The sequence below is a fragment of the Neophocaena asiaeorientalis genome, unplaced genomic scaffold (assembly GCF_003031525.2).
Source record: "Neophocaena asiaeorientalis asiaeorientalis breed wild unplaced genomic scaffold, Neophocaena_asiaeorientalis_V1.1 scaffold33, whole genome shotgun sequence".
Classification (NCBI taxonomy): domain Eukaryota; kingdom Metazoa; phylum Chordata; class Mammalia; order Artiodactyla; family Phocoenidae; genus Neophocaena; species Neophocaena asiaeorientalis.
In genome coordinates this window covers 721,690-749,136 of record NW_020171988.1, presented here as the reverse complement: position 1 = coordinate 749,136, position 27,447 = coordinate 721,690, and the positions used below count along the sequence as shown (strand labels likewise).

Below are 27,447 nucleotides of genomic sequence, written 5' to 3'. Positions count from 1 at the left end.
AAGTCTTACAAAGAAATAAGAATAACTGCCCTGGGAATCTTGATCCCAGCCTCCTGTCCCTCCTGTGGAACAAGTCACCTACCTTTTCAATATGTCACAGATACAAACCCAACTGGAAGAGTCTCAAACTGTACTGAGGCCAGCGTGTGGAAGTCTTTCGAAAGAAGGGGACCCAGGTATGGCCAGAGTCTGTCCTTGCACTCGGCTACCATTTGGGGTGCTGAGAGCCTGGAATGGACTAAAGGACACCAGGAACGTACCACCTCCTGGCTTAAAAACCTCATGTCTATTTACTCTATGTATTAGTTTAGTTTGGATTAAGCCCTCACTTCTTATAAGATGCAAAAGCCCTTGGGAGCCTTAATCCCCAGCAGTCATTCCTACCTGGATGGATTGATTGTATTCAGTTTGTTTTCCTTTTAAAAGCTGGGAGGGAAAAAAAAAAAAAAAAAAAAAAAAAAAAAAAAGCTGGGAGGGAACAAGAGCTGGAGGGGACGCAGGCCTTGCCTGTGGGTGGTGAGGCACTGACAGCTGGAGGGAAGTACGGAGCTCAAGGGGGTCTCTTCCTCCAAACGCGTTACCGGGCTGGTAGGAACATGACTGTAAGGAAAATGGGCTGAGGCTGGCGCCCTCTGAACTGTGCAGTGCACAACCTGAACAAGCGCACGGGGCAGACCCGAGAGCACGGCAGCGGAAGCGTGTGCTGGCTGAGCACACGGGGATATAAGACACAGTCTTCCAGGCGTGCACTTTTGCGTAGGACACTGATGGCAAGTGAAGAGCATCTTGCTTGCCAAAATCCTGAGTAAACCTCAATACAAATGGAATCTGCTCTGTAGAAAATGGCAGTTTTCATTAATTTAAACCTTTTTTTTTTCTTCCAAAGGAAAGCTGACACTAAAGCCCAATTATGAGATAAAAGGAGCATTCTGGTTGAAACAGGTTGAGGGGCGCAAGAACCTCTTCCGTTTGAAAGTTTGAAATTCAGTGTATGATCTCTCTAGAGTTTGCTTAATCTTAAAATATTCCTAAGCCCTTCAACAATCACTCAGACTTTAAAAATAGAAATGGCATCACTTGGAGGCAAAAGGGTGGCTTGTCATTTATTCTTCACTCTTTCATATAATTACAGATAAAAGAAGAGCCGAGAATCAAGCTTCTAAAATTGTGAGAACTGACTTTCCATTTCTATCTTAGCTTCTCAGGCTCCACACGCCTCCCGACTAACATGCTTCAGACACGGACAGCTTTAGTCAATTGTTTTCATTAATGGTCCTCTGTAATCAAAAACAAATGCTTGGCTAATTGCCTTGAGGTTTTATAAAAACAACCGGTTAGTGTCATTTTTATGTATAAATAAGACATGAAGAGAAACGCTTACTATATTTACTTTCACGTACATGCTCTGTTACGGGAGGGAGGACGGTGAAACAGGGCGGAATTCAGGGGAAGACACACCTGGGTTTGAATCCTCTTTCTACCAGTTACTGGCTGTGTAATCTTGAACAAGATGCTTAATTTCTTGGTCCCCTCAGCCCCACTTGGCAGTATTGGTGGGAGAAACAAATGCTAACACATGGAGAGTATCTGGCAAAGAACAGGTACTCCATAAAGGCAATTATTCTTTTTTTAAACATTTTTTTTATCAGGTCAAAACAATAAAATGGATTTTAAATACAGAAGTCTATGATTCACTCTTGGTTTAAAACTTTTATGTGGCCCAGCCCAGAAAGATGAAGTAGGGCTTGGGAGCCCATTATTGTCTTAAGTTCTGGATAATGAACTGATGTGTAAGGCAAGAAACTGATGGAGGATTATGAAGTAGGGTGGTGTGCAGACCACGTGTGCAACACACAGCACCAGATGGATCTGGCAGCCCTGCAGAGAAGGACCAAGGATGAGGGCCGTCCCATCAGAAGAGGAAAACAGCCGTCATCTAGTCCTTTTATAGTGGTTATAATATGCCTGACCCTGCGCTTCACGTGCATGAACTCGTTTAATCCTCACAATAAACCTATGAGGTAGACCCTCTCATCATGTCCTACATGAAACGTGGTCTCCTCTGTAAGCCACGCTCTCTGGAAGTGATGCCAAGGTTGACAAAGCTGTTTCAGAACCCAAGTCACTTAGCCCACTACTCCTATGTCCCCATGTATATATATTCTTTCTTATGCTGGATTACTACTAGGACTTACAAGGAATAACCTCGTATCTCAAGTTTCCTTTAAGAGAAATTCACTATTTCCAATGTTAAGTCCTAACCCCAAATGGCTTACTAAGTTATTTTCCTTCAAAAACACTCAGGTATGATTGGCTGTGTTCCATTTAGTTTGCGGAATGATTTCTGCTTGGACTGTATCTGGAGAAATGTTTTTTGAATTTGCTTTTTAAAAAGTGATGCTTCTGGGCTTCCCTGGTGGCGCAGTGGTCGAGAGTCCGCCTGCCGATGCCGGGGACACGGGTTCGTGCCCCGGTCCGGGAAGATCCCACATGCCGCGGAGCAGCTGGGCCCGTGAGCCTGCGCGTCCGGAGCCTCTGCTCCGCAACGGGAGAGGCCACAACAGTTGAGAGGCCAGCATACGGAAAAAAAAAAAAAAAAGTGGTGCTTCTACCACCATTCACCCCCAATAGTTGATGCATCATTACGCTTCACTCACATAGCATATGTCTCAAATGTTTAAACTGTTTGATAATATATGGATTATATATATCAATTTTGTTAAATGCTTCAACATCTTTGTGTTCTTTCTGGGTTAATAACAGGATGAGATTTTGCAGTTTATTGTTTATTCACTTATTCATTAATTTTTTCAACAAATATATTCATTTGTATTGTGCTGGCCCTTGTGGTCAATATAATAACAAACGAGACATGTCTTCCAACCTCTGCAAATTTAGCAGGAGGTCAGACCTATACATCAGGCCAAGAGGGGGGTCAGGGAAGTTTTGCAGCAGATATGAAAAAAGAAACTTCACAGTTATGGGGAGGGCAGATGGCCTCCATAGAGGTAGAAATGAAGGCAGATTTTCTGGAAGAGGCAGCATTTTTGATGGGTCTTGAAGAAGGGGGACTTGGCTCAGAGGAAACGAAGGAAAATGTTTTAGGAGGCAGGGACCCAGTGAACAAAGGAGTAGAGTCAGAAAAGTTCGGGACACGGGCAAAGAGCCTGTCACTGAGTCGAGGAGGGTGTGGAGAACAGCGGGAGTGGAGGACGGGCAGGAAGGCTCCCCTCCCTCCCTTCCGTCCCTATTATTTCTGCTTCACATACTGAGGTTTCGGGGGCTGGGGCCCAACGTGCGCACTGCGGTGCCCACTGCCCTGACACGCTGCCCTGCTCGTGATCACACAGGCGGCAGCGGGGTCCCTGTCCACGGACTAATGGAGACCCCGGCGCGCTTGGTTTGGAGAAAAGTGGGGCAGGAAGGGCACCAGGGTGGAGTTCCACTGAGCTTCCGAGCGGGGTATCCTCAGATTGCAGAGCGGCAGACAAGCAACCGACACCGACTGGCAGGCGGCAGGAACAGGCTAAATATAGCAGCCAGAAGACAGGAGAGACACCCCGTCGTTATCGCGCAGATGGGTGAAGGAGTGGGAAGTGAAGGAAACGGAAAGTCTCGAGGAGAAAAAGTCGGAAGGCCTCAGATGTTCTGAGGAAGCTGTGGTTACGTAGGGCAAAATACACACATGGTGTGGATGGAACCCCAGCCAGAGCATATGGTGTCAGCAGAGGAAGATGCCACTGGAAAACACAGACGAGGAGCATGAAGAAGGCTTTTCAGGAGCATAAAAAATCAGTGCTCTGGGTGTGTGACGCAGGGAACGAGCTGGGGCACAGTCGGCAGCCCTAGCATCAGTGTGTATCACACCCGCACGGACCGCCTCTGTGACCCCCACCCGAGAGCCGAGCTTGCTGAGCCTCAGTTTCCCGTTTATAAAATGGGGATAATAATAACCCCTATCTCAGCTGACTGTTGGGGATTGAATTACATGAGATATTCCAGATGAAGTGCTTTGCACAGTGCTTGGTGAATGGTAAACGCTCAGTAAATGTTCCTTTTGTTGTCTTTAGATTATTAATAAAGTTTCTATAAAGTTATTCCAAGGAATTATGGACACGGGCAAAAACAACTCCCAGGAAATTCCTCGTCCTTTCGACGCAGATCCGAAATGTCTAATGACAGGGGACTTGGTAACCTGTGGTACACAGTGATGCATAGAATATTATGCAACTTGAAATTAAACGTTCTCACAGGAGAACATTTAACAATAACATATATACTGACCAGAAAAGTAGTAGGTAAAGAATGATTCTGTTTTTGGAAAAAAGCGGAAAGACATTCAGCAAACTGTTTATATTGGTTATCCTCCAAACGGTGCGATTGTAGGTCATTTTCCCTCTGATTTTTTCTGGATTTTCTACAGTGAAATCAGATCATACTTTTGTAATCATCAAATCAAATTATTATTCAAATAACATAATAGAGAGAAAATAAGACAGAAAAGTAAAAGGTGATTACTAAGGAGAAAAAGGAAATATTAATATTTTTAAATTACCAAAACCGATTCCCAGTCAAACTATAAGCAACCCTGTAGTCTAAACAAATCTGTTCCCTAAACAACACTAAGCAGTAAGAATAACTTAAATGAAATAATTTGTGAAAAAGTAAATGACTATAATATTTTGTCCAATGTACAATATGCAAGCCCTGAGCAGCATTTTCAGGGGAATGGCTCCTTTCTCTGCACTTAAAGTGGGAACATCACTGGATCTTCCGGGGTTGCCTAGAAAGAATGTGATTCTTAAAGACACAAAAATGGAAAGATGGTTATCACATTTCCCCAGTAAATAAAACAGTTCCTATTTTCAGAAAGGATGTAAACAAACATGTTAAATGTGAATGAAAAAGGCCTTTAGAAATTTTGAACTGAAACTCAAAGCTTAAGGTATTTAGCAACTCATACCATTTCAGTGCTGGAATTTCCTTTAGAGATAATATATTTCAACGCCTTATTTTTATAAATAAATTTTAATATGGCTAGGTGGCTAGCTAGGAGCAGAACTTACACAAGCGGACTTTTTTTTTCTCAGCCACTGAAGCAGTGCTATGTCCCAGCACTGAGACGCATACCACCGTGGACACCAGAGGTGTCCTTCCTCACAGGATGGGTTTTTGTAACAAGCACAGAGGCCCCTCCCTCCTCCCCATGTCATGCTATAATGGGGTGATGCTCCTTCCGGCCTGTTATAGCCTAGAACAAAGGTGCTAAAACCTAAACTTGACAGTACTTTATGAATTTTCATACTTTATTTTCCTCCAGCAAGCTGAATAAAACAACTACATTAAGGAATACTGCCCTGGGTTAGTAGGAAACACCAGAAATCTGTCTCCCCACCTATTCAATAATTGCACCAGCAGAATCTGCCTGATGTAACTATTTTGGAATGCTGGAGTCTACTGAAGACTGTCCACTTCCCGGGGAAGGCAGGGAGGGTAGATCGTAGTTAATTTCGGTCCATTTCAGCTCTTAGCACAATAGGAGCTACCTGGGGGCTACACCACCCTCTAGTCCTGTGGCAGGCAGCTGTGCCCTTGTTCTTAGAGCAGCTTGCATGCAGCTTGTGGGAGCCAGAGTGGGCAAAAAGGACCCTGCCCTTCAAATATCAGGGATCTGTGCTGATCACTGATTGCTGTTTCTGATCACAGAGGTGCAGACAAAGAGGAGGGCGGGCATTGTCACACCTCCTTCCATTATTGCAAACTTCTCCCTCTCCAGATGAAGTGACTTCCAGTGAATTTAAACAGCCTGCACCCTTTATGGCCCACTTCATTTTTCTCTTTCTCCCCTTTGGGGAGCCAGACATTAAAGACTAGGACATTTAGATACTTAATATTTTGTAATAACCTATAAGGGAAAAGAACCTAAAAAAGAATATATATATACATACATATAATAAATAAATAAATATGTATATATATGTATATATTTATCCCTAGGACGCAAGGATGGTTCAACATATGAAAGTGTGAACAACACCACATTAACAAAATGAGAAAAAAACAACGATCATGTCAATTGGTGCAGAAAAAGCATTTAAAAAAATTCAACAGCCTTTCATGATAAAATCATTCAGTTAACTAGTGAAAGGAAAGTACTTCAACATAATAAAAACCATACATGAAAAATACCACAGCAAACATCATATTCAATGATGAAAGACTGAAAGCTTTTCCTCTAAGATCGGGAGTAGAAAAAACAAGGATGTTCCACCTTCACAACTTCTATTCAACACTGGAAGTTCCAACCAGAGCAATTACACAAGAAAGAGAAATAAAAAGCATTCAAATTGGAAAGGAAGAAATAAAACTCTCTGTTTTAAAATGACATAATCTTATATGTAGAAAATCATAAAAACCGCTGAAAGAAATTAAGAAGAAATAAAATTCCAAGGTCATGGATTAGAAGACTTAACATTGTTAGAATGTCAATACTATCCAAAATGATCTACAGAGCCAATGCAACCTCTATCAAAATCCCAATGACATTTTTTCAGAAAGAGAAAAATTCAGCCTAAAATTCATATGGAATCTCAAGGGACTCTGAGTAGTCAAAACAATCTTGAAGAACAAATCTGGAGGACTTACACTTCCTGACTTCAAAACTTACTACAGAATTACAGTAATCGAAACAGCATGGTACTGGCAAAAAGACAGACATATAGATCAATAGAACAGAATAAAGAACCAGAAATAAACTCTCACATATAGGGTCAAATAATTTTTGCAAGGGTGCCAAGACAATTCAATGTGAGAAAGGACAGTATTTTCAATAAATGGTGCTGGGAAAACTGGATATCCATTTGCAAAAGAATTGAGTTGGACCCTTATCTCTCACCATAAACAAATAATTAACTCAAAATGGATCAAAGACCTAAATGTAAGACATAAAACTATAAAACACTTAGAAGAAAACAGAGCAAAACTTCATGACATTAAATTTGGCAATGATTTCTTAGATATGACACCAAACGCACAGGCATCAAGAGAAAAGGTAGAAAAACTGGACTTCATGAAAATTACAAAAATTTTGTGCATCAAAAATTTTTCTGTGCATCAAAAAACTGTGCACAAAAAATCAAAAAAATTGTGCTTTTGTGCTCAACACAGTAAAAAGGCAGCCCATAGAATGAGAGAAAATATTTGCAAATCATATGTCTGATAAGGGATTAATACACAGAATATATAGAGAACTCTTAAAACTCAATATCAACGAAAAAAAAAAACCCAACCTGATTAAAAAATGGGTAAAGGACTTGAATAGATATTTTTTCAAAAAAGATATACAAATGGCCAACAAGCACATGAAAAGATGCTCAACATCACTAATCATCAGGGAGAGGCAAATCAAAACCATAATGAGATACTACCTCATACCTATTAGGATGGCTACTATCCAAAAAGCAAATAATAACAAATGTTGGTACGGATGTGGAGAAATTGGAACCCTTGTACACTGCTGGTAGGAATGTAAAATGGTATAGGCTGATGTGGAAAACAGTATAAATGTTTCTCAAAAATTAGAAATGGAATTACCGAATGATCCAGAAATTCCACTTCTGGGTATATACCCAAAGTAACTGAAAGGGGAGTCTCAAAGAGATATTTATACACCCATGGTCACCGAAGCATTATTCATAATAGCTAAAATGTGGAAGTAATTCAAGTGTCCACTGACAGATGGATGGATAAGCAAAATGTGGTAAGTACCTACAGTGGAATATTATTCAGCCTGAAAAAGGAAGGAAATCCTGACATATGCTACAACGTGGATGAACCTTGAAAACATGCTAAGCTACTCACAAAAATACAAATACTGTATGGTATTTACATACAGTACCATTTATATGAGATGCTTAGAGTAGTCAAAATCATAAAGACAGAAAGTAGAATGGTGGTTGCCAAAGGAAGGGTGGCGAGGGAGGCGAGGGTTATTGTTTAACGTGTAGTTTCAAATTTACAGGATAGGCTGAGTTACGGAGATGGACGCACAACACAATGAAAGAATTTAATACCACTGAACTGTACACTTAACAATGATGAAGATGGCAGATTTTATGTCCATTTTACCAAAATAAAAAAAAGAATACTGCCTTCTTATAAAGTTAAAAATGGCCTGCCCTAAAATAAGCGTGGCCAGGTGAGGCGTGGGCCAGGCTTCTGCCAGCCGGGCTCTCTAATCATTCTCCCTCATTTGATCACTAACAGGGACCATCTGAACCTGTTCCCCAGCAGCAGCCCACGAAGAGCTGCAGGACAGGGCCGCCACATGAAATAGAGGGAGAAACTTATTTTTCCATGCAAACATTTGCTGTATTGTCTTTTAGCAAATCCCTCAAGTTGGCCAATTACATAATAAATCCACATTCACTTCATTGGTTTCCATGTGGCAGTGTTCCAAATATCCTTTTGAAGTCAGATGTGGGCAGTTAAAATAATTAACTCCAGTCATGCGCTTGCCGTGGGTGGGACAGGGAAACGGATTGTTTATAAACAACAATTTACAAGTAGAACATGTGAAGCTCACAAAATTTAGAGAAAGAAGTTTCTTCTTATTCAACTTCCTCTCATAATTTTTACTGAGGAAGTAAAAAAAAGTTCTTAGTTTCTTACCCCATTTTATTTTTCTGGGCTCTGGTAAGGCAGAAATTACCGATTGTCCAGGCATGACTAGTAACTTTTTTTTTGCAGGAGAGAGTTAAACACAGCCTCCCTGTGCTTCAGTACTCTCATCTGTAAAATGGGCAATAATTACAGAACTGACCTCACAGAGTCTTTTGAGGGTTAAAGGAGCTAATACATGCAAAATGTCCTAAGAGCAGAGTTCACGCATGGAAAGCACTTACCCATCACCCACTAGGAGAACATGTTCACATTAGGATGTATCTAGAGCTGGCTTTATCTATAGGAAATCTCATTTCTGATTTGGTATTCCGTTAACCTTACTCAGACTAATTCTTTTCAATCTTTAATATGCATGAAAATCACCTGGAGAATGTCTAATTTAGCAGGCCTGAGGTGGGGCCTGAGAGTCAGTACTTCTAACAAGCTCCCAGGGGATGACTACACAGCTGGTCCATGGACCACACTCTGAATGGTAAGGATTTAGTCTTACTTCTGAATACAGCTGCCAACCTCTCTGGGAAGGTTGTGAAGCACTTTACTATTTCCCTGCTCTAAGGCGGTTTTAACAGATGGCTGCATAGTTAGATGCCTATTTGCTAACAGTACAAGAGGCCTCTTCTCAACATGGAGTAGGATGCAGGGAGGAGAAGCAGGGTGACAGGCTCCCAAGACAGCTTTCCAATGTCCCCTATGCCAGTTCTGTCCAGAGTGGCTTCACTGTTCTATTCAGAACTAATTCTTACACGGTTTGGGGTCAATTTATTCTACTGTAAGTACAAGCACTTATTTTTATCTTTGCTGTGCAAAAGCTTTTTAAGTTTCATTAGGTCCCATTTGTTTATTTTTGTTTTTATTTCCATTTCTCTAGGAGTTGGGTCAAAAAGGATCTTGCTGTGTGTGATTTATGTCATAGAGTGTTCTGCCTATGTTTTACTCTAAGAGTTTGATAGTGTCTGGCCTTACATTTAGGTGTTTAATCCATTTTGAGTTTATTTTTGTATACAGTGTTAGGGAGTGTTCTGAGTTCATTCTTTTACATGTACCTGTCCAGTTTTCCCAGCACCACTTATTGAAGAGGCTGTCTTTTCTCCATTGTACATTCTTGCCTCCTTTATCAAAGATAAGGTGACCACATGTGTGCAGGGTTATCTCTGGGCTTTCTATCCTGTTCCATTGATCTATATTTCTGTTTTTGCACAAGTACTTATTTTAAAGCCCAATATAAATTAATTTTGGGGGGTTATGCATGCTCTCTTCTGTAACTTTCAATAAACAGAGGCTGTGTTTAAGTATATCCGAGAATAAAGGATGCTTTTCAAACGTAAATGCAATAAAAAGAAAATGGTAGAGCATGTCATTATCTATGGTATTTAAATTCATCCCTGATTTTCTGAAGATATTTTAATAATAATCATAAAAAGTAATAACTGTTAAATACATTGAGCATTTAGAAATATGCTTTTCTGTCTATTACCATTTCAACATTATGAGCTATTTTAATCTAACTTTGCCTTTCTAGAGGTTGTTTACAAAAACACAATAAATAGAGTAAATAGAAAAGAATAGTGACAAATAACTGGATCATGTACTATAGATTTTAAAGTAAACGGAATAAACGTACAGTCCTGAAAAAACATACTGGAAATTAAAATAAAATCTTTAACTAGGACAACCTCACACAGGTATAATCAGTGGAAGAATAAAACCTTACTCGCATAGTTATAAACCTTCTATTTGCAAAAATCCTGTTACTGCTCTTTTAAAAAAATCATCATATGCGTATGGCTTGTCTTAGGAACTTCCTAGCCTTTAAAAATTCAAAAGGTATAGAAATGTTAAGCTCAGTTGTTAAGGCAACTGCCGGTCTTCTGAACATTTTAACTGGAAAAAAAAAAGGCTCTCTCCTAGAAGGGATTGTGTTTGACAGGCTAACTAAATGGCATTTGTGGGGAATGTCCCCATCTTTTGGGCTTTTAGGCTATCGCCTTCATGTTGTATTTTTATAATTAGGCAACCTGACCGATCTTTTGTAAACCAGAATGGTTCTCTCCTCCACCATGCCTATTAGCACAGATGTTACTTTATTTATCAAGGGTTTTCCCCTCTCCACTTACACGTGATCAGACCAACTGATGAAACCACCCAGCCAGCACGGAGGCCTCCAGCCGGCCTTCTCGTGGAGTTGCTGTCTGGGCAGAACCATCTGCGTGCTCTCCCTTGCTGTTTCTGGCACCAAAGTAGGCGTCTGCACAATGGCTGACCCAGACAGAAGGGCCTCAGCCAACACTGCTTCTTTACGGCAAGGCTAATTGACCTGTGTGAGGATGAAATGTGCACCCCTGTACCACAATGCTCTGGGCTACTGACCCCCTGATGTCCCGTTAGAGACAAACAAAAAATGGCACCCTACAAAAATCCAAGTTGAGGATCACGCATGCTTTACAAAGTACTTTAAGTTATAATTGGTAAAAGGAAACCAAGTGTTGGAACAGCTTTGATTAACACAAACATTACCAGTTCTGAGACTTCTGGAATAAAAAAAAAAATGTGAGAAGGAAATAATTCTCTAAATTACTGGTTTATTTATATACCTATCACACTTAAAAAATTTTTGTCCCTTAAACTAATTTATAAAAACCCCATTTTCACTAGATACCAACAACTCTTGCTATTTTTCATATGTGGTTGGTGAATGCCACTGGGAAATGAGGTGACTTTTCAGGTTCTAGAATAGGCCACAGGAAAGCCTAATGCGTCTGAATCCTTGTGCAGCAGGAAAAAACCCTCAACAGCCTTCATTCATTCCCAAACATTTACTGAGTGCCAGACACAATATCTGGCTCAGGAGATACTGTGATAGAGACAAGTGCCTGGAAAAGCCTTATAACTAAATACAAGCAGTTCTCAGACAGTGAAAGCAAAGGAAGCAACTGCAGATAACCTAGGACATGCCTCATCTTTAGATGCTGCTTCCGTAGATTAGGGGAGGGACTCCAGAATCGGTAGCTTCAGTGGGACCACAGCTACCTCCTGAAAGTGCTTAAAGCTTCCAGAGGGTGGCAGGGAAGGCTCCATGGGACACGAGGTGCTTGGGCAGAGACTGGAAGGAACTCTAGGAGTTTTAGGGCCACATGAATCATTTTGGTCAGAAAAGACAGTGGAGCAAAGTAGCACAGAGGTGTGAGACAGCGCGCTTGACTGGAGGTACGAAACAGCTGTGCATTCCTGAAAGGCTGGGGATTTGGAGGGAGGCTCTCACTGTAATGCTGGACACGGTGAGAGTATCAAGGGCCCTGCAGGCTGTGCCTCAAGATTTACCCCGGGGAAGAAGGAGCCTCTGCAGAATTCTGATGGGGACTCAGACATTCACAGCGAGAAAGCCGATGTTATAAATACTAGGGATGTATGTGGCCATTATCAAAATGGACTTATTCTAAAAGTTCTGATTAGCAGGGTACTGTTATTGAACCGAGAACTGAGAACTCAGTTACTGAACTGGGAACAAAAAATTAATACAGAAAGTGTAATCTTTCTGTAACTTCCTTTCCCCAACCCAACCAAAATCAGAAGCTGCACGTCACACCCAGAGTAGAGTCAGTTCTGTTATGATGCTTGTTTTGAAAATGTGAACTTGTTCCAACGAGATCGATGGATTAGGGAACAACGGAGCACAGCGTGAACCCCATGTTTGCTCATGCACAGCTGCATCCACAAGCAACACTGGGTGAATGCAGACAACTGCGCGAAGCTGGACCCAGACACGCAGGAATACACGGAATGCATTCATGTGCACACCTCACACATCTGCCAGCGACCTGGGTTCACGGTGTGTGTGACAAGCAGCACCCGTAACCCAAATCTGTCAGATTCCAGAGAATTCTCCTTCCGTTACTTCACTGTAACTCATAAGCTGCGACCTTTCCGATGATGTTCACTTCTCCAACCAAGTAGCAGGTGTTTTTCAAGGTAAAGGGTCATATTTATTGCAGTATTTCTTTATTTCGTAATCATTTTAACATGTGTCAAACCAACTAGGTTCCTACTTCATGTGTCACTGATGAAGTTTTTTAATGTCGTTCCCCAATCCCATCTTCCCCATGAGTCCGGTGGTTTTTAATGATCTTGTACAGCCTGGTGATTTGGGGGGGACGTGTAAACTGCCTCCAGCAAAACTGACCGTTGTGAAGATGCCTGTTCATTTGAAGATCAATACACTCACGACAATCAAATTGATATATTTTCCCACAGAGGTAACTGTTCGCATAAAAGCTTCGGTCTGGAGATCACGGCGGCACGGGGCAGGGCTGACTGAACTCTAACTCCGCGCGGGAGCGGCGAGGACGCTGGTGCCCCCCGTGTTCACTCCACCTCTTCCTCCGCAAGAGGGTCCTGCAGCCAGGAGCCTCCCCTAAGGGGAGGCCACCCCAATCCAGAGCCGCAGGAAGACACGGTCGGTCTCTCTCCTTTTCTTGCTTCTAACCTGAGGAAGGGCCTGCTCTGAGCAGGGCTAGGCAGAGAGGTGCAAGGAACTGGGGCCCTTGAAGATGCTGATGAGTTTCTAAATCATCAGCTCCAAACCTTGACTGTACATTTGAACAAGCTGGGAAGCTTTTTTTTTTTTTTTAGCTGTACGCGGGCCTCTCACCGTTGTGGCCTCTCCCGTTGCGGAGCACAGGCTCCGGACGCGCAGGCTCAGCGGCCATGGCTCACGGGCGCAGCCGCTCCGCGGCACACGGGATCCTCCCGGACGGGGGAACAAACCCGTGTCCCCTGCATCGTTAGGCGGACTCTCAACCACTGCGCCACCAGGGAAGCCCTGGGAAGCTTTTAACAATGACCAGGACCCAAGCCCCACCCAAAAGATTCTGATTCAGTACTTCTGTTACCAGAATTTTTTTAAGCTCTCCAGTTGATTCTGATGTGAAGCCAGGAATGAGCAGGTCTTCGGACTTTTTTGAGCTAATAATTTTCTTTACTCTTTGAATCGGTTTGAGTCAGGATTTCCATTATAGTCAGCTCAAAGCATCCTAAATAATGATGCTCTCTTCGGAATGAAATGCAAGGTCCAGGATTGAAACAGTCTTAACATTCGATCAGTCCATCTCATAAATTTAAATCTCAGTTCCTGGCAAAAGAATCAGGCCTGCTCATTTATTTGAGGGGGAAAAAAAAATCTTGTGCTGATCCAACCTTCAAATCTAATTTGGAGACTTTCATCAAGGGTATCAAAATGGAGTTTAGTCATAACAGAGCCTACGGATGGGTGAATTTGATTATAGACACTGAGAAAAAACTCAACATTCATTCATCCCGGGCAGTAAATAGCTATTAATAGTCTAGCTGGATGAGATTAAAGTTTGATTGTTGTCTAGGGATGAATTTAAGATTTCTGTAAACGTTAGCATTATTACCTAGTGTTTCCTTGCTGGTTTCATTCTTTTTTTCTTCAATTTCATTTTCCAAAGTATTGTTCTTGATGTTTCACAGAATATGTATCTTTATACCATGATGGATGAGTAAGAGATGCATGTGGAGTATACAGATATGCTCCAGACCCAGAAGACTACCTAGAGTGTAGACTGAGCACACCCTGATGCTAAGCGATGTGGCAGCACTTCTCAGAGTTTATTCTAGACTGATTGGGGCGTAATTCTGCATGTTGGGACCCCCGCCGTCTTCTGGACTGTGCGGTGGGGGGGTACGTGTGTATGTGGGCAGGTTAATGATATCACTTTGCCAGTTCTTTCCACTTCCCTGTTAGTGGAATCCTTGAGATATCAGAGGGGACACATGAAAGAACTCAGGTAGATGTTGCAAACTTTCATGACCTTGTTTACAGTTCTACCTGGGGGTCTCGCATCAGGAGGAGGACCCCCGGAGCATCTGGCCTTGAAGGCCAGCGGGGCTTGACTGCAGGAGCTCCACAGGACTGGGGGAAACAGAGACTCCACTCTTGGAGGGCGCATACAAGGTCTCGTGCCCACTGGGATCCAGGGCAAAAGCAGTTACTTCACAGGAACCTGGGCCAGACCTACATGAGGGTCTCAGAGGGTCTCCTGGGGAGGCGGGGGGCAGCTGTGGCTCAATCTGGGGGCATAAAAATTGGTGGCAGATATATCGGGGAGTATTCATCTTCGTGGACTCTCGCTGGAGGGTGACATCTTGCTTGGGTCATTAGTTCCAAGGCCTGGCTCCACCCAACAGCCTGTGGGCTCCAGTGCTGGGACACCTCAAGCCAAACAACAGGGCGGGAACACAGCCCTACGTATCAGCAGACAGGCTGCCTGCCTAAGTCCTCCTGAACCCACGGCCCCCTCTAAACACACCCCTTGACACGGCCCTGCCCCCAAGAGGGCCAGGCACCAGCTCCACCCACCAGTGGGCAGGCACTGGCTCCTCCTGCCAGGAAGCCTGCACAAGCCTCTAGACCAGCCTCACCCACCTGGGGGCAGACACCAGAAACAAGAAAACTGTGATCCTGCAGCCTGCAGACAGAGTCCACGAATGCAGGCCAGACACTACCCTGGGACCAGCTGGTCCCTGGTCCTTGGGTGATGAAAGGGGAGCGTACTGCTGGGAAACAGGACATCCCTGACAGAGGGCCACTTCTGCAAGGTCAAGAAACATAACTAGCCCCTACTATATACATAAAAATACAAATAGAGACTTAAACAAAATGAAATGGCAAAGGAATATGCTCCAGACGAAGGAACGAGGTAAAAGAAGTGTTAAAGCAGAACAGTAAGAACATCAAAGGTGAAAAAACAATTGGGAAATATGACCAAGAAAAGCAGGAATCAGTCTAGTCAGGGGTCTACGAGTAAATGATGGGGGTGGGGGAGGAGTGGCCCCTTTCGTAAGTACTTTTCCAGCTGAAACACTTCTTTACCCTTTTCTCTCATTTTCCAAGGTAGCCCATAGCTTTTTAGAATTTAATATAAAGCTAATTTGTTCTTGGCTTATTACAATCATCATGCTTTGAGTTACTGCTGTTAAAGTTTCTACCAACTGACCTAGGTAACTTTGGAACATGCCGTGCTGACTAGAAATGATGAGGCTATCGACGGAACTGTACTAAGTTGGTAGCGATTCTGAGGGAAAGGAGGAGTGGCTTTGCCATCATCTTAGATAAAAAGGAAGCTTGGGAACTGGACCGTCTTACCTTCTGGTGATCCATACAGTCAAGGCTTTGTAAACCCTTCGGCCACACTGTAATGTCAGCGCTGGGAGCCGTCTTGGTGGTTGCTTTTTTCACGTATTTTAAAAAGTTGCTCGTGACCAACTGTACCTCACAAGCAAACACCTCAGACGAAGGTCAAGCGTATATGAGCAAAGTTTACTAATCTAATCAAATAAAGTTACGACAGTTAATCAGGCGCATTTGTAATGACAGACATGCTTATTAAGAGGCTTAATAAAGCATGAATGGTGAACTCTCTGTGTCAATGATTATGTTTATTATTATTTTTATGGTCAAATGAATTTTATTTTTGTTTTTCCTTTCTCATCTTATTATTAGTTATTTGTGTCATTGCTAGCAGGTTTTCCTGGTACCATCCATGTTTTTTTAATCATCACTGCCACAGTACAGAAAGATTCTGAATCTTTCCAACAATGGCAACTCCCTCTTGGGGCCTTTACTAACCTCAGACATGCTTTTAAGTTAATTAGGAAAGAAGTCACCTCCTTTGGGTACAGGACTTGGGGAATGGATACTACCTTTGAGCAGAGAAAGAAACGGCCCCCAACTCAGGCTTGCTGCTTGGTGAGCCTCGCCCAGGCTGGGTTTGGCACCCACCTGCCCTCCGCGGGGCCCTCGTGAGCAGTGCCCAGGCTGCACTGGCGATGCCTGTCACTGCTCCCTTCTCCCCTGCGGGAGACGTGAGCTTCCCAGTACTCACACCGATCCACGAATGCCTGACACACGGGCATCTCGGAGCAAAACACTGGGGGGAAGATAGCAGGGCTGAGGGAAGGAAAAAGGCACCCAGGCCTCTGACTGACCCTCTGGGTACAGCAGCTCTGGCACAAGGAGCAACCAGAAAGGCGTGACTCGGCCTGAAGGTTTCAAGGCAAGGGGCAGGCCGCCTGACAAAGATTCCCCTGCGCCTTGGCTCAGAAGGCCTAGAGTTCCTACGACAGGAGCAAAGCCATTCTTTGTGGGAGTAAAGCCCAGTGGATTAAAAATACAGCATCCTGGAAAAGTAAACATAGGTGTTTCAAAGGATAGATGATGAGATGTTAGGGGTAGAAGACTTAAAAGCAGGACGGCGCTGGGTAGGAGGTGCTGGGGGTGCCATGGAGGCAGAAAAGGAGGACCACCCAACAGTCTCCTCAGTTTGGCCTCTGGCCTTGGATGACTGCCGTCTGCATGGGACAATGGGAAGCCCTCACTTCCTTCCCTGCCATGCACATGTGCACTTCGGGGCACAAATTACTGTCCCTAAGGTAACGTGGAATTAAAAGGTGAAATAAATGTCAAGTTTCAAGAAAGGCCATTGGAAGGAAGCAAATGCTATCAATGACACATTTAACTTGGGATAATTCAAACCCACAGGAATTTCTGGCCAGGGATTCTAAATATTTCTAATTGCTCCACTTGAGCTCTCCCCAAACCATTGTTTCTGCCTCTGGGGCAGTGATCAGCATGGTCTGGTCTGGCATCTTGGCATTTTATGGAGATTATGGGGCTGAAGACAAATGATGGGGGAAGAGGCCCAGCACGAGGGGATAAGCATCTCATTCAACCCCAAAGGGCAACATCTTCACTGCCCTAAAATGGGCATTGAGTCAAGGTTCAGCATTCCACTCCCTGTCGTTCTGTTTTCAGAGGCTCCTCAGATGTTTTGGTTAAAAATAAATTTATTGATGCATAAAGATGTTAAAAGTTGGTTATAAAACCTGTTTAACGGAATTAAATTAATATTGTCATCCTACAAGCTGTCGACAACAGAGCGTTCTTTATGACGTTCCCTCTGACATTCATATTTCTTTGCAATGATATTACGTGGACTGGGTAAGGCAAGAAGAGAGAGAGAGAAGGATGGGACACTCCTACAAAGATATGGTCCATCTTCCCTGACCCCGAGCTGACACACTGGCAGAAAGACTTGTTTGGTATGTGAGCACGATTCATACGACACCAAATGACAACTAAATATCATGGATCAACTATCTGAGTTCATTTTGGCCTTAAATTAAAATCCCTATCGTGAGACTTAAAAAAGAAGCCAGAAAAACTGATACTTAAATTCATTTTATATCTATTCATTTCAATAAACTATCTTAAATGGGAATGTATTTTCAATAGGACTGTATTTTAATCCAGTTATCATTAGTATTACTGATTGAGAGATTACAATTATATATTATTTGAAAAAAGTCCTGTAATTAGATACACTCTAGATGCCAGTTTTCAATTCCATGCAGAAGCCCATAAAAAATCCATTATAATCAATACTTTCCACATAATATACCTTCTTAGGAAGTATACATCACTGACTGAAGAGAAAAATCATATAGCCAGGAAAATTCTGACCTACTGGGAAGGCCACTGCTCAATTTCCCTCTTCCAACTACCAGTCCAACTCAAGCTGCCTGAAAATCTACAACTAAAACATCACTGATACAACAGAACTGGCTCTTTTCAAACGTAAATGTTTTAGGGAAGGATTAGATGAACCGTTTCGGCAATTAATACTTCAGGGATAATTGGTCCATCAAAGTGTCTGGTCACCCGCTCCTACCACCTTTCCCCACCGCCGTGGACTTCTCTAAACCTTTCCCCTGGCTGACTGGGTTTACAGTGGGCATGGGATTTAATTCTGCCCAACCGATGAGACGGGAGGGAAAGCCTGCCGGGGAACTTCCAAACAGACTTCCCTAGAAGACGCTGTGTGCGTGTGAGGGGGTAGGGGCGACAGGACACCTGCTGGGTTCTGTGGCAGCCTTCTTGAGAAAAATGGCGGGACCGGGAGCGCGTTGAGGACAAAGCCAACACACTGAGGTGGCCGAATGGAAAGTTGGTGACCCCAGTGCTGAATCATCCAACTCCACACCTGCCTCTCTCGGGCCTCTTGTTATTTTAGATAATAAGCAACAAACTTCCTCATTTGAGACGGTAATTTCTCTTATTCTTACCAAAAGCAACTTGATATAAGCCCAACTATCTTACACTCTGTCAGAGGACGTGAGGGAGGAGAGAACAGCTATGGCAGGCTCTGCTGACCACCTGTTCAATATCCGCCCCCCACCATCTCTCCTAGGAAGTCTCGGGGTCTTCATGAGGGAAAACAATGGTTGCAGTTGGTGGAAGAAGAAATATGTCTGTGGTTCAAGTCTAATCTCTCACACGAAGCTTGTCTGGACCAATAAAGCCCACGGTGGTCTATCTTTTGAATCCATATTAGTTACTGTCTTTACTGTTGGATAGCATTAAACCACCTTATGCCTCTCCTGCTGATGAGTTATATTTTTATTTAGTGTAATTATTACTTAACTTTTGATGTGTTCTCCCCTCCCCAGTTTCACTGTAAGCACCTTCATTGGGACTGCTCTCATATGTCTTATATGGATACGTCTTGAATTCCAATTACTAGAACATGGCCAGAGATGATGTAATCAGGTAATGTAGATCAGGTAATGTTCAGGTTGTCTATACTTCCAGAAGTATGAGTCTGCTTTCAAATCTGTTTTCACTCATCTGAAACTTTTTGTCATTTTGTTGTGATAAAGGAGAGATCAATGAATACGATAAAAATAAATCCTATTAGTATGACAAAGGCATATGTTCAAACTACTGTAGGAGAAAGATGAGTGCGTGCGGGGGTCACAAAGACACAGGGTGGCACCCCCAGTGGTGCTGCGAATCCGCAGGTGGTGGGTAGTTCGTTACACACTCTGTCTTATGCAGGGACTTTCAGCTCAGATAATTTTGATTTCCTGTGGTTTAGAGAGGATTCTGAACCATTTATAAGTTTAGATCTTTGGAGATTGGTATGTAAATGTCACAAAGCATAGCATAATGTCTTGCAGTTCATCAGGAATTCAGAAAAGATCGTTTAGTTGGCTAATGTGCTTCAAGATTAGAACTCATTCACCTACACAAATCAATTTTAGAGTCTTTCTCATAGTCCCTATCTTTAACCTTAGCAAATATATTCTCGGAAAACGACTTGGCAACAATCAGAGAACGTGACTAATGATGCTAAAACAAGTTAAAATTTATTTAGCAGTCAGATGAATGACCAACTAAAATAGATTTCTAGAAAACTGAGTACTGGGTGTCATTTATATTACTATGTGAAATAAAGCATGAAAACTTAAGTATCAAAATGGCCAACTTCCTCAAGACTGAAAAATCAGAGCTTGATTAGAACCTGGATGGAGTTAGGTGAGCCCTAAAGACTCTTTTGGGAAACAAAGCAGAGGGAAAATCATCTTCATGAATAAATACCAATCCTCAAAACAATCCACCACTGATAAAGAAGTAAGGTCAATTCTTAAAACTTCCTACTAGCTTGCTTGCATTTCAGAAAACAGTGTCTTTTATAAACACATCGCACAAAGCTTAATTTGTTACCTCTCTAGAGTCTTAGCTGAGTTTTGTGTTCTTCTATTATACAACCAGATCGGGGGCATTGCCCGGAGTAAATGTGATACACCTTCATTTAAAAAAGGTAGCCTGTGGATTACAGAAAGCCTTTCTATGATCCATAAAAGGCAACAGTGAGAGGAAATAAGTTCTATGACCTAATACGTGATTCTTGTCCAAAATACATCATACCTATATTGATGTTGAAAAAAATTGTTTCTCAGTGATAAGATTAGACACATTATAAGCAGATTTCACCACTTTTAGGTTGATAGCGACTTACTAGGTTACTTTTATTGTTGTTGTTTGTTTGTTTTTGGTTTTTTTTTGCGGTACGCAGGCCTCTCACTGTTGTGGCCTCTCCCGTTGCGGAGCACAGGCTCCGGACGCGCAGGCTCAGCGGCCATGGCTCACGGGCGCAGCCGCTTCACGGCATGTGGGATCTTCCCGGACCGGGGCACGAACCCGTGTCCCCTGCATCGTTAGGCGGACTCCCAACCACTGCGCCACCAGGGAAGCCCGGTTACTTTTGTTTTAATGTCTGTTTTCAACTGCTATTTCAGCCTTTTGTTAACTGACATCAACCATTTCTTAACCCCGGGATACTTTAAAAGATCAGCTGAGTCTTGAAATCTGAAAGGCATCATACAGTTTAAGGCACTAGGGACCCAAAGCAACAGATGTCCTTGCTTCAGTTTCTGGCCACCTGCTGCGTGAGAAACTGGTGATGATGATGATGTTAATGAAAAATTACCTTGAACTTTTCTAAGGACATGGAGAACCCCTGTATCACACTAAATGGGGCTGGAAATGAAAGCAAAGTGGGCGCAAGGATGGTCGGTGCCTCGTCACAGGCTCTGGTGCCACCGGGACCACTCTGGTGGTCCCATGGGAGAATGAATCTCAGCTCTGGGCCTGAACATTTCCAACTGTGCAGTACGCTGTGCAAAGCAGCAATCTCAGCTTAACTCAGTAAAGGCTTGTTTCTCACTCAGGCTCCACGTCTATCATGGGCTGACACGTGGGTTCTGCTCACCATGCCAGAGGGAAGGAGAGGGCTGTGGAAAACCCTGCAGTGGCAACACATGCCTGCCACTGCCGTTCCCAACTCACGGGACACAACAGGCCACACAGCTCCAACGGGTCCCAGGGGACGGTGGGGGGGGTGGGGGGTGGTGCAATCCCATCCAGTGCCCAGAGTGGCGCAGAACTGGAATGATGTGGCAAAGAGCACTGACCACGATAAATTATTTCCTAAAATAATAACCTGTAACTCGGAAAACTGTGCACTTTCTCTTGAAAAGTTCTGTCTACTTACTTCCCACAACTTAGGCAATATACTAAATTTTGAATAAGAGTTGGGCCTTCTGTTTCTGGGTTCACAGCAGGTCTACGTACGCTGTTTCTATTTTTGCTCAGCTTTAAGTTACAGTAGCACCATAAAGAAAAGTAATTAGTTGGTGCTGTAGGCTAACCCATATGGCACCAGAAGAGGACAGAACGCAAATCAGACCTGTCTCCGTCTGCCTTCTCACTTGTTATTCCTTACTCTGGTTCTTCAGAGACATGCTCTTTGTACAGGCAGACAGCTCCTCTACTAATTTATTATGCCAATACATCCTATTTTTGTTGAGATTTTTAGTTATTATTTTTAATCTGAGTTACATATGTAACGCTGAAAAGAGTCCAATGGTTCTACGAGGCTTGTTACGAAAAGCAGTTCACACAGCCCCACCCTCTGCTTCCTGCTCTAGCAACCTTAAAACTCTTTTACGTGTTCTTTTTTTCTCACCTTTATAGCTCTAGCTTACATTGCCACCTCTTGATTTTTCTAGAGTATTATTCGCTGATTTTCCAGGAAAGAAGATGAAGATGCGGCTCTTCTGACCACCACCTACCCCTTCCCCTCCCCAAGCAAACGCAGTTCCCCACCCACCTTTCTCAATGGATTTTTATCACCATTAACAGTCAACAGACTTACATAATAATGTTTATGTAAATTCCAGGCCTGGCTCAGTGACAGGGTTTATCAATACCTTTCTGTCTTTTCCTGTACACCCTTGGTTTTTCTTTGGAGTTACCTTGTCCTGTGTTTTTTGTTTTTTTCATTTTTATTGGCATATAGTTGTCCTGTGTTTTAATGGCTTCATTTTTAAAAAGTTATCACTAATTCAAACCTAAACCCACCTGTAGCTGTGTAAATTTCTCGATTTGTCCAAATATACGAGTCATTCTTCCAATTTCGTCTTTTTAGAGAAAACTGTCTGGAACCTTTTGAGTTGCTCCAGTCCGGGCTGGCTGCTGCTCTTTGGATCTGCTAAACAGTCATGCTTTGTATACTCCGGGATTCCCTGCATTACCCTTCTGAGGAATCCTTTTGTCTCGCTCTGGTTGCTCTATTTCCTGTTCTCATGTATCCTTTATCCTTGGTACCTGTCCTCATTTTTGTAGAGCACATCCTCCAGTGGATTCTGAGAATGGGCGCATGTGAATACATTTTTTGAATCTTGAATGTCTGAAAGTGGCCCTCACATATAATTAGCTTAGCTAGGGACTGAATCTAGGCTGGGAGTAATTTCCCCTCAGAACTTTGAAGGAATTTCTCCTCCATTGTCTTACTTCTGGTGTTGCCATGTGAAATTTGTAGCTATTGTAATTCCTCACCCTTTGTTGGAAATCTTTATTTTTCCCCAACTCTACATGCTTGTAGGATATCTCTTTGTTCCCAGGGTTCTGAGCCTTTTCGGTGGTGTATCTGGGTGTGGGTTTGTTTTTATTCACGTGGGACCTTCTATGACCTTTTTCAATCTGAAAACTCAGGTCTTTCATTAGTGGAAAAACTAACTGAATTATATTTTTGATTATTTCCTTCCTGTCACTTTCTCTGTTCCCTCTTTCTGCAACTCCTGTTTTTTTTAGATTTTGAACCTCCTGGGCTGGTTCTCTAATTTTTTTTTATTTATTATATTTATTTCTCTTACCTTCCATTTCTGTCTTGTATCCTATTTTCTGGGGAGGTTTCCTCAATTTTATCTTCCAACTATTCTATTGAGTTTTACATTTCAGATGTCATCTTTTAATTTCTAATAGCTTTTGTTGTTGTTATTCTCCGGATGAATATTTTTTTCTGAAGCGTTCTCCTGCAAAGACTTGTTTCTTCCCAGTTGCTTTTTATCTATTTGTTCCTGTCTGTCACTATTAGATGCTCTCCTCTAGTATCTGGTGATTCTTGCCTGTCCTGTTCATATAAAATAGTGTGAACTACAAGTTAAGAGAAATTTCTGTGCTTAGATGGGCCTGTGATGGTTGAGTTCACTGTAAAGTGAACTGGCTATTTCCCTGGAGAACCCCTAAGGTTTTTCTAATTTGTGACTTCTGCCTAGAGAAAACCCTTCCAATCTCCTGCCTGAAGGGACATACTTACTGGTGTCCTGGGAAGCAAGTGGGGTGAGGCCTGGGGATCTCAATTCAGTATTTAAATATATTCAACACCCTTTTCCAGGAAGGTGGTCTCATACTCGAATATTCCTGATCTCTCTCAGTCCAGAGACATTCTGTTTCGCACTTCCCAGAGAATTAAACCTCCAGTCTTCTGCCAGAGTGAGGATGGGAATCTATCCGCTTTTTAAAGAAACCTCTAACCAGTCCTCATGTCTTCAGCTCCACCTTCACCCCGTTTCCAGTTCCTGAGCTTCTAGAGGGTTTTACTATCTCACTCAGGTTGCTTCTTGGTTTTTCCCTACTGCTGGCTTAGCATGCACAGCTTTCTTAGGCCGCTAAGTTAGCTTCCACTTAACATCTGCTTTCCAAGTAACAAAAAGCTAGCGGCTATGGTCTCTCCTGTTTCCTTATTCCTCTAGGGTTTACCTGAAATGACCTTAACTGTTCCTGGAGTGGAGTTTAGGAGGCAGCAGAGCTAACTGCTTGCATTAAAGCTGCCATTTGCAAATGGAAGTTCCACTCTGCTCTTCTACAAATTAGAGAAGCACGGTTCCTACACGTGGAAAGCGCCCCGAGAGAGTATGTGGTGAACTCTTCCCTTCAGAGGGCAAAGTATGTTGTTTAACTTGCAGATGTGGCGGAAGCACCAGGAAGCTGAGTGTCATACAGTCACGCAGATAGATACCATGCTGTTATCTGGCCTATGTACCTTAAATAATTATCCCTCAAAGGTCGTACAGCCCACCCCTCCATCTTAGCACTGTTTCAGCAACAGCTAGTCCTTGGCTGTAAGACCTTGCATTTACAGCCTCTTCCAGTGGGCAGATGAATTCTTCCTATTAGAATACTGGGTTGAAATAGCTATAAAGTGTGACTAAATGTTTTATCTCTTGTGAAGGTGACTTAAACATTTTTTCAGAAACGAGATTTTTTTTTTTTGCGGTACGTGGGCCTCTCACTGTTGTGGCCTCTCCCATCGCGGAGCACAGGCTCCGGACGCGCAGGCTCGGCGGCCATGGCTCACGGGCCCAGCCGCTCCGCGGCATGCGGGATCTTCCCGGACCGGGGCACGAACCCGCGTCCCCTGCATTGGCAGGCGGACTCTCAACCACTGCGCCACCAGGGAAGCCCAAGAAACGAGATTTTTTAAGTATTGTAGTTGATATGCGCTAGCTGTGTCCTTTTGAGTAATGCATACAAAGGATCTTAGACAGCAGCTATCAATACACCATAATTTAAAGGTAATCTGTACAACTTTTTAAAACAATTGGTAAAATAGCTGTTTTTCATTTTCAAGAAATACTTAAAACTGAAAAAAACAGCTTGGTTTAAGTGTCTTATTCTATGGTTTGGTATAATGTTATTTCTTAGCATTTTAGAAGACAGTACAGGCTTTGACAAAGGCATTTGTAGAGGAAAAAAAAGGATGAAGATTTGGGATTCAACTTATTTTAATTGATGCTACTTCCCCTCACCCCCACCCCAGTGTAATATAGATCAGAGCGTTAAAATATTACTAAATTATAATAATAAAAATACTTCTGATGAAATAGTTCATTTTAGTCCATAAAAATTTTAAGAACTTTATAAAACTAGGCACGAAGAGAGACTTTCACAAATGCAGCATTCTAGAGGAAAATGTAGGATAAAAAGAAAACCGTCCTTAAAATACTTACAGATTCTTTTCTGCCCATAGTTTTGCTGTGTGAGCGTGAACGGGAGATGTTGCTGAAAAAGGAATCCTTTTTAGTAGCAGATGAAGGTGGGGAGCCAGTGAACTCTCTTCCTCCAGGCAAACTCTCAATGCTTGGAGATGAACGGATGTTTTTAGAGCTTTGTCCTGTAAGAAAAATTAAGTAGCAATAATGAGACACCAGACTCTTTCACTGCTACTGAATTTACTGCTTTTAATAAATGATCAATTAGAATACTTCTTTATTCACACTGTCAACATGATGACGCCGTGGAGTGTTAAGATGCATGTATTTTTATGTATCAGAATAGCTGTCGATTTTTTGAAACAATGAAGTAGTGCTCTAGTTTTCTGCGCGTTATTTAAACTACACTGGTCCAAGTGTGGTACGCATATCAAAAAACGAAAAAAATCCAATTTTCAGAAATCACAGGTGAAATGACTGGATTTTCCCCCACTAAGGAATCATCCTTAATAACAGAAGCCAGAAACAATTATATGGCACATTATATTATTAATATACACAAAAAAAAAACCCCTAAATCCTTCACCAGTTTTTCAAAAGCACCCCTTTCCTTTTCAATAATTGCAGAACAGATACACCGCTACCCCCAGGCCATAGTAGAAGCATCTGGAAATGGGACAAGGTGCTGGCTCAAGGGCTACATCCAAGACTGGTCCCCACATCAGAGTGGGTGCATCTGTGACTCCCTGCAGTGCCTTTTGCACTGAGAGGTTCTGGAGCCACAAAGCTCCCTTAGACAGGAGCAAGGGCTCTAGGAAGGCCTGCTGGGAGGGCAGCACGGCGCAGAAGATAGGTGAACAGAATTGGCTACGGCCAGACCCACGCAGGTCTCACGTATACGATGGGGACGTTTCTGGAAGGTTGTTATGAGGATTTAAGGACCTAGCGCAGCACCTGGTGTGCATTCAGTTATTCATTCATTCACCCATAGTAACTGAGCGCCTAGTAAGTATCAGGCACTTAGCGGGGCAGGGAGACTGGAAACTGAGCCATCTAAACTCCCATCCCTCAAGGCACTCAGTTTCTAGTGAGGGGAGACAGACACATACATTCATAAAATATATATGATTTTAGATGGTAGTAAACACCGTGGGGAAAAAGAAAGCAGGAAAGGGGATTGTCAGTGTCGGAGGAAGGTGTGCAGTTTGAAATAGGATGGTCAGGGAAGGTGTCACTGAGAAATGAGGTGCAGGACATTTGGGCAAAAACTTGAAGAAGGTAAAATACCAGCTTTGCAGACAATATGAAGGGACAGTAAGTACCAAGGCCCCAAGCAGGACCTTAGTGGTTCTGAAGAACAGCAGAGTGGTCAGTGTGGCTAAAGCTAAGAATGGGGGGAGCAGATGGGGCCTGGGGGCATCATGTCAGGTGAGGAATTGTAGACAATTTTGATGACTTTTCCTCTGAGAAGCGAAGCCAGTAGAAGCTGCTAGAGGACTTGAGCAGGAGAGTGACATGATTTGACTTCATTTTAAAAGGATCCCTCTGACTGCTGCATTGGGAACAGTTTAGGGTTGGCAGAGAGCAAAAAAAGAGGGGAAACAATTTTTGCCATTGCAAAAATCCAAGTCAGCAGAATGATCACAGCTTGGTGGTGAGAAGAGGTCAGATTCTATACAAAACTGATGAGATTTACTGACGAATCCATGAGAGGAATAAGGGTCAAGTTTAACTCCAAGTGTTAGATAGCGGTATGAGGTGAGCATCTCTGTGAATATGCTAAAAACCACTGAATGATACACTTAAAGAAAAGTAAATTTGATGGCATATGAATTATACCTCAATAAAGCTGTTACTTTTATAAAGTCGGTTTTCACACGTGACTGTCAGTCAGCGACCAGCAGTAAAGGGCCGACCCATTTCCACCTGACGACACAGGGCTCTTCTACTAGGAACTCAGCCTCAAGGCTTCCTGCTGAGCCTCCAGAGACCTCCGTGAGGTCTGCCTCGCAGTCTGATGACACCCCCCTTCTTAGTTCCAGCCCCTCCTCTTTTCCTTTCACAGATGTTAGT

At 42.9% G+C, this 27,447-nt stretch overlaps 1 protein-coding gene across 3 annotated transcripts in view; it reads right to left on the bottom strand.

The window, feature by feature from the left end:
* The window catches only part of TBC1D5 (TBC1 domain family member 5), a 530,340-nt gene that overhangs the window by 24,295 nt on the left and 478,598 nt on the right, over positions 1–27,447 (bottom strand). For all 3 annotated transcript variants that reach the window (XM_024747581.1, XM_024747573.1, XM_024747583.1), the window contains one exon: positions 25,393–25,556. In XM_024747581.1, coding sequence (XP_024603349.1) covers positions 25,393–25,556 — 164 coding nt within the window. The remainder of the gene's footprint in view (positions 1–25,392; positions 25,557–27,447) is intronic.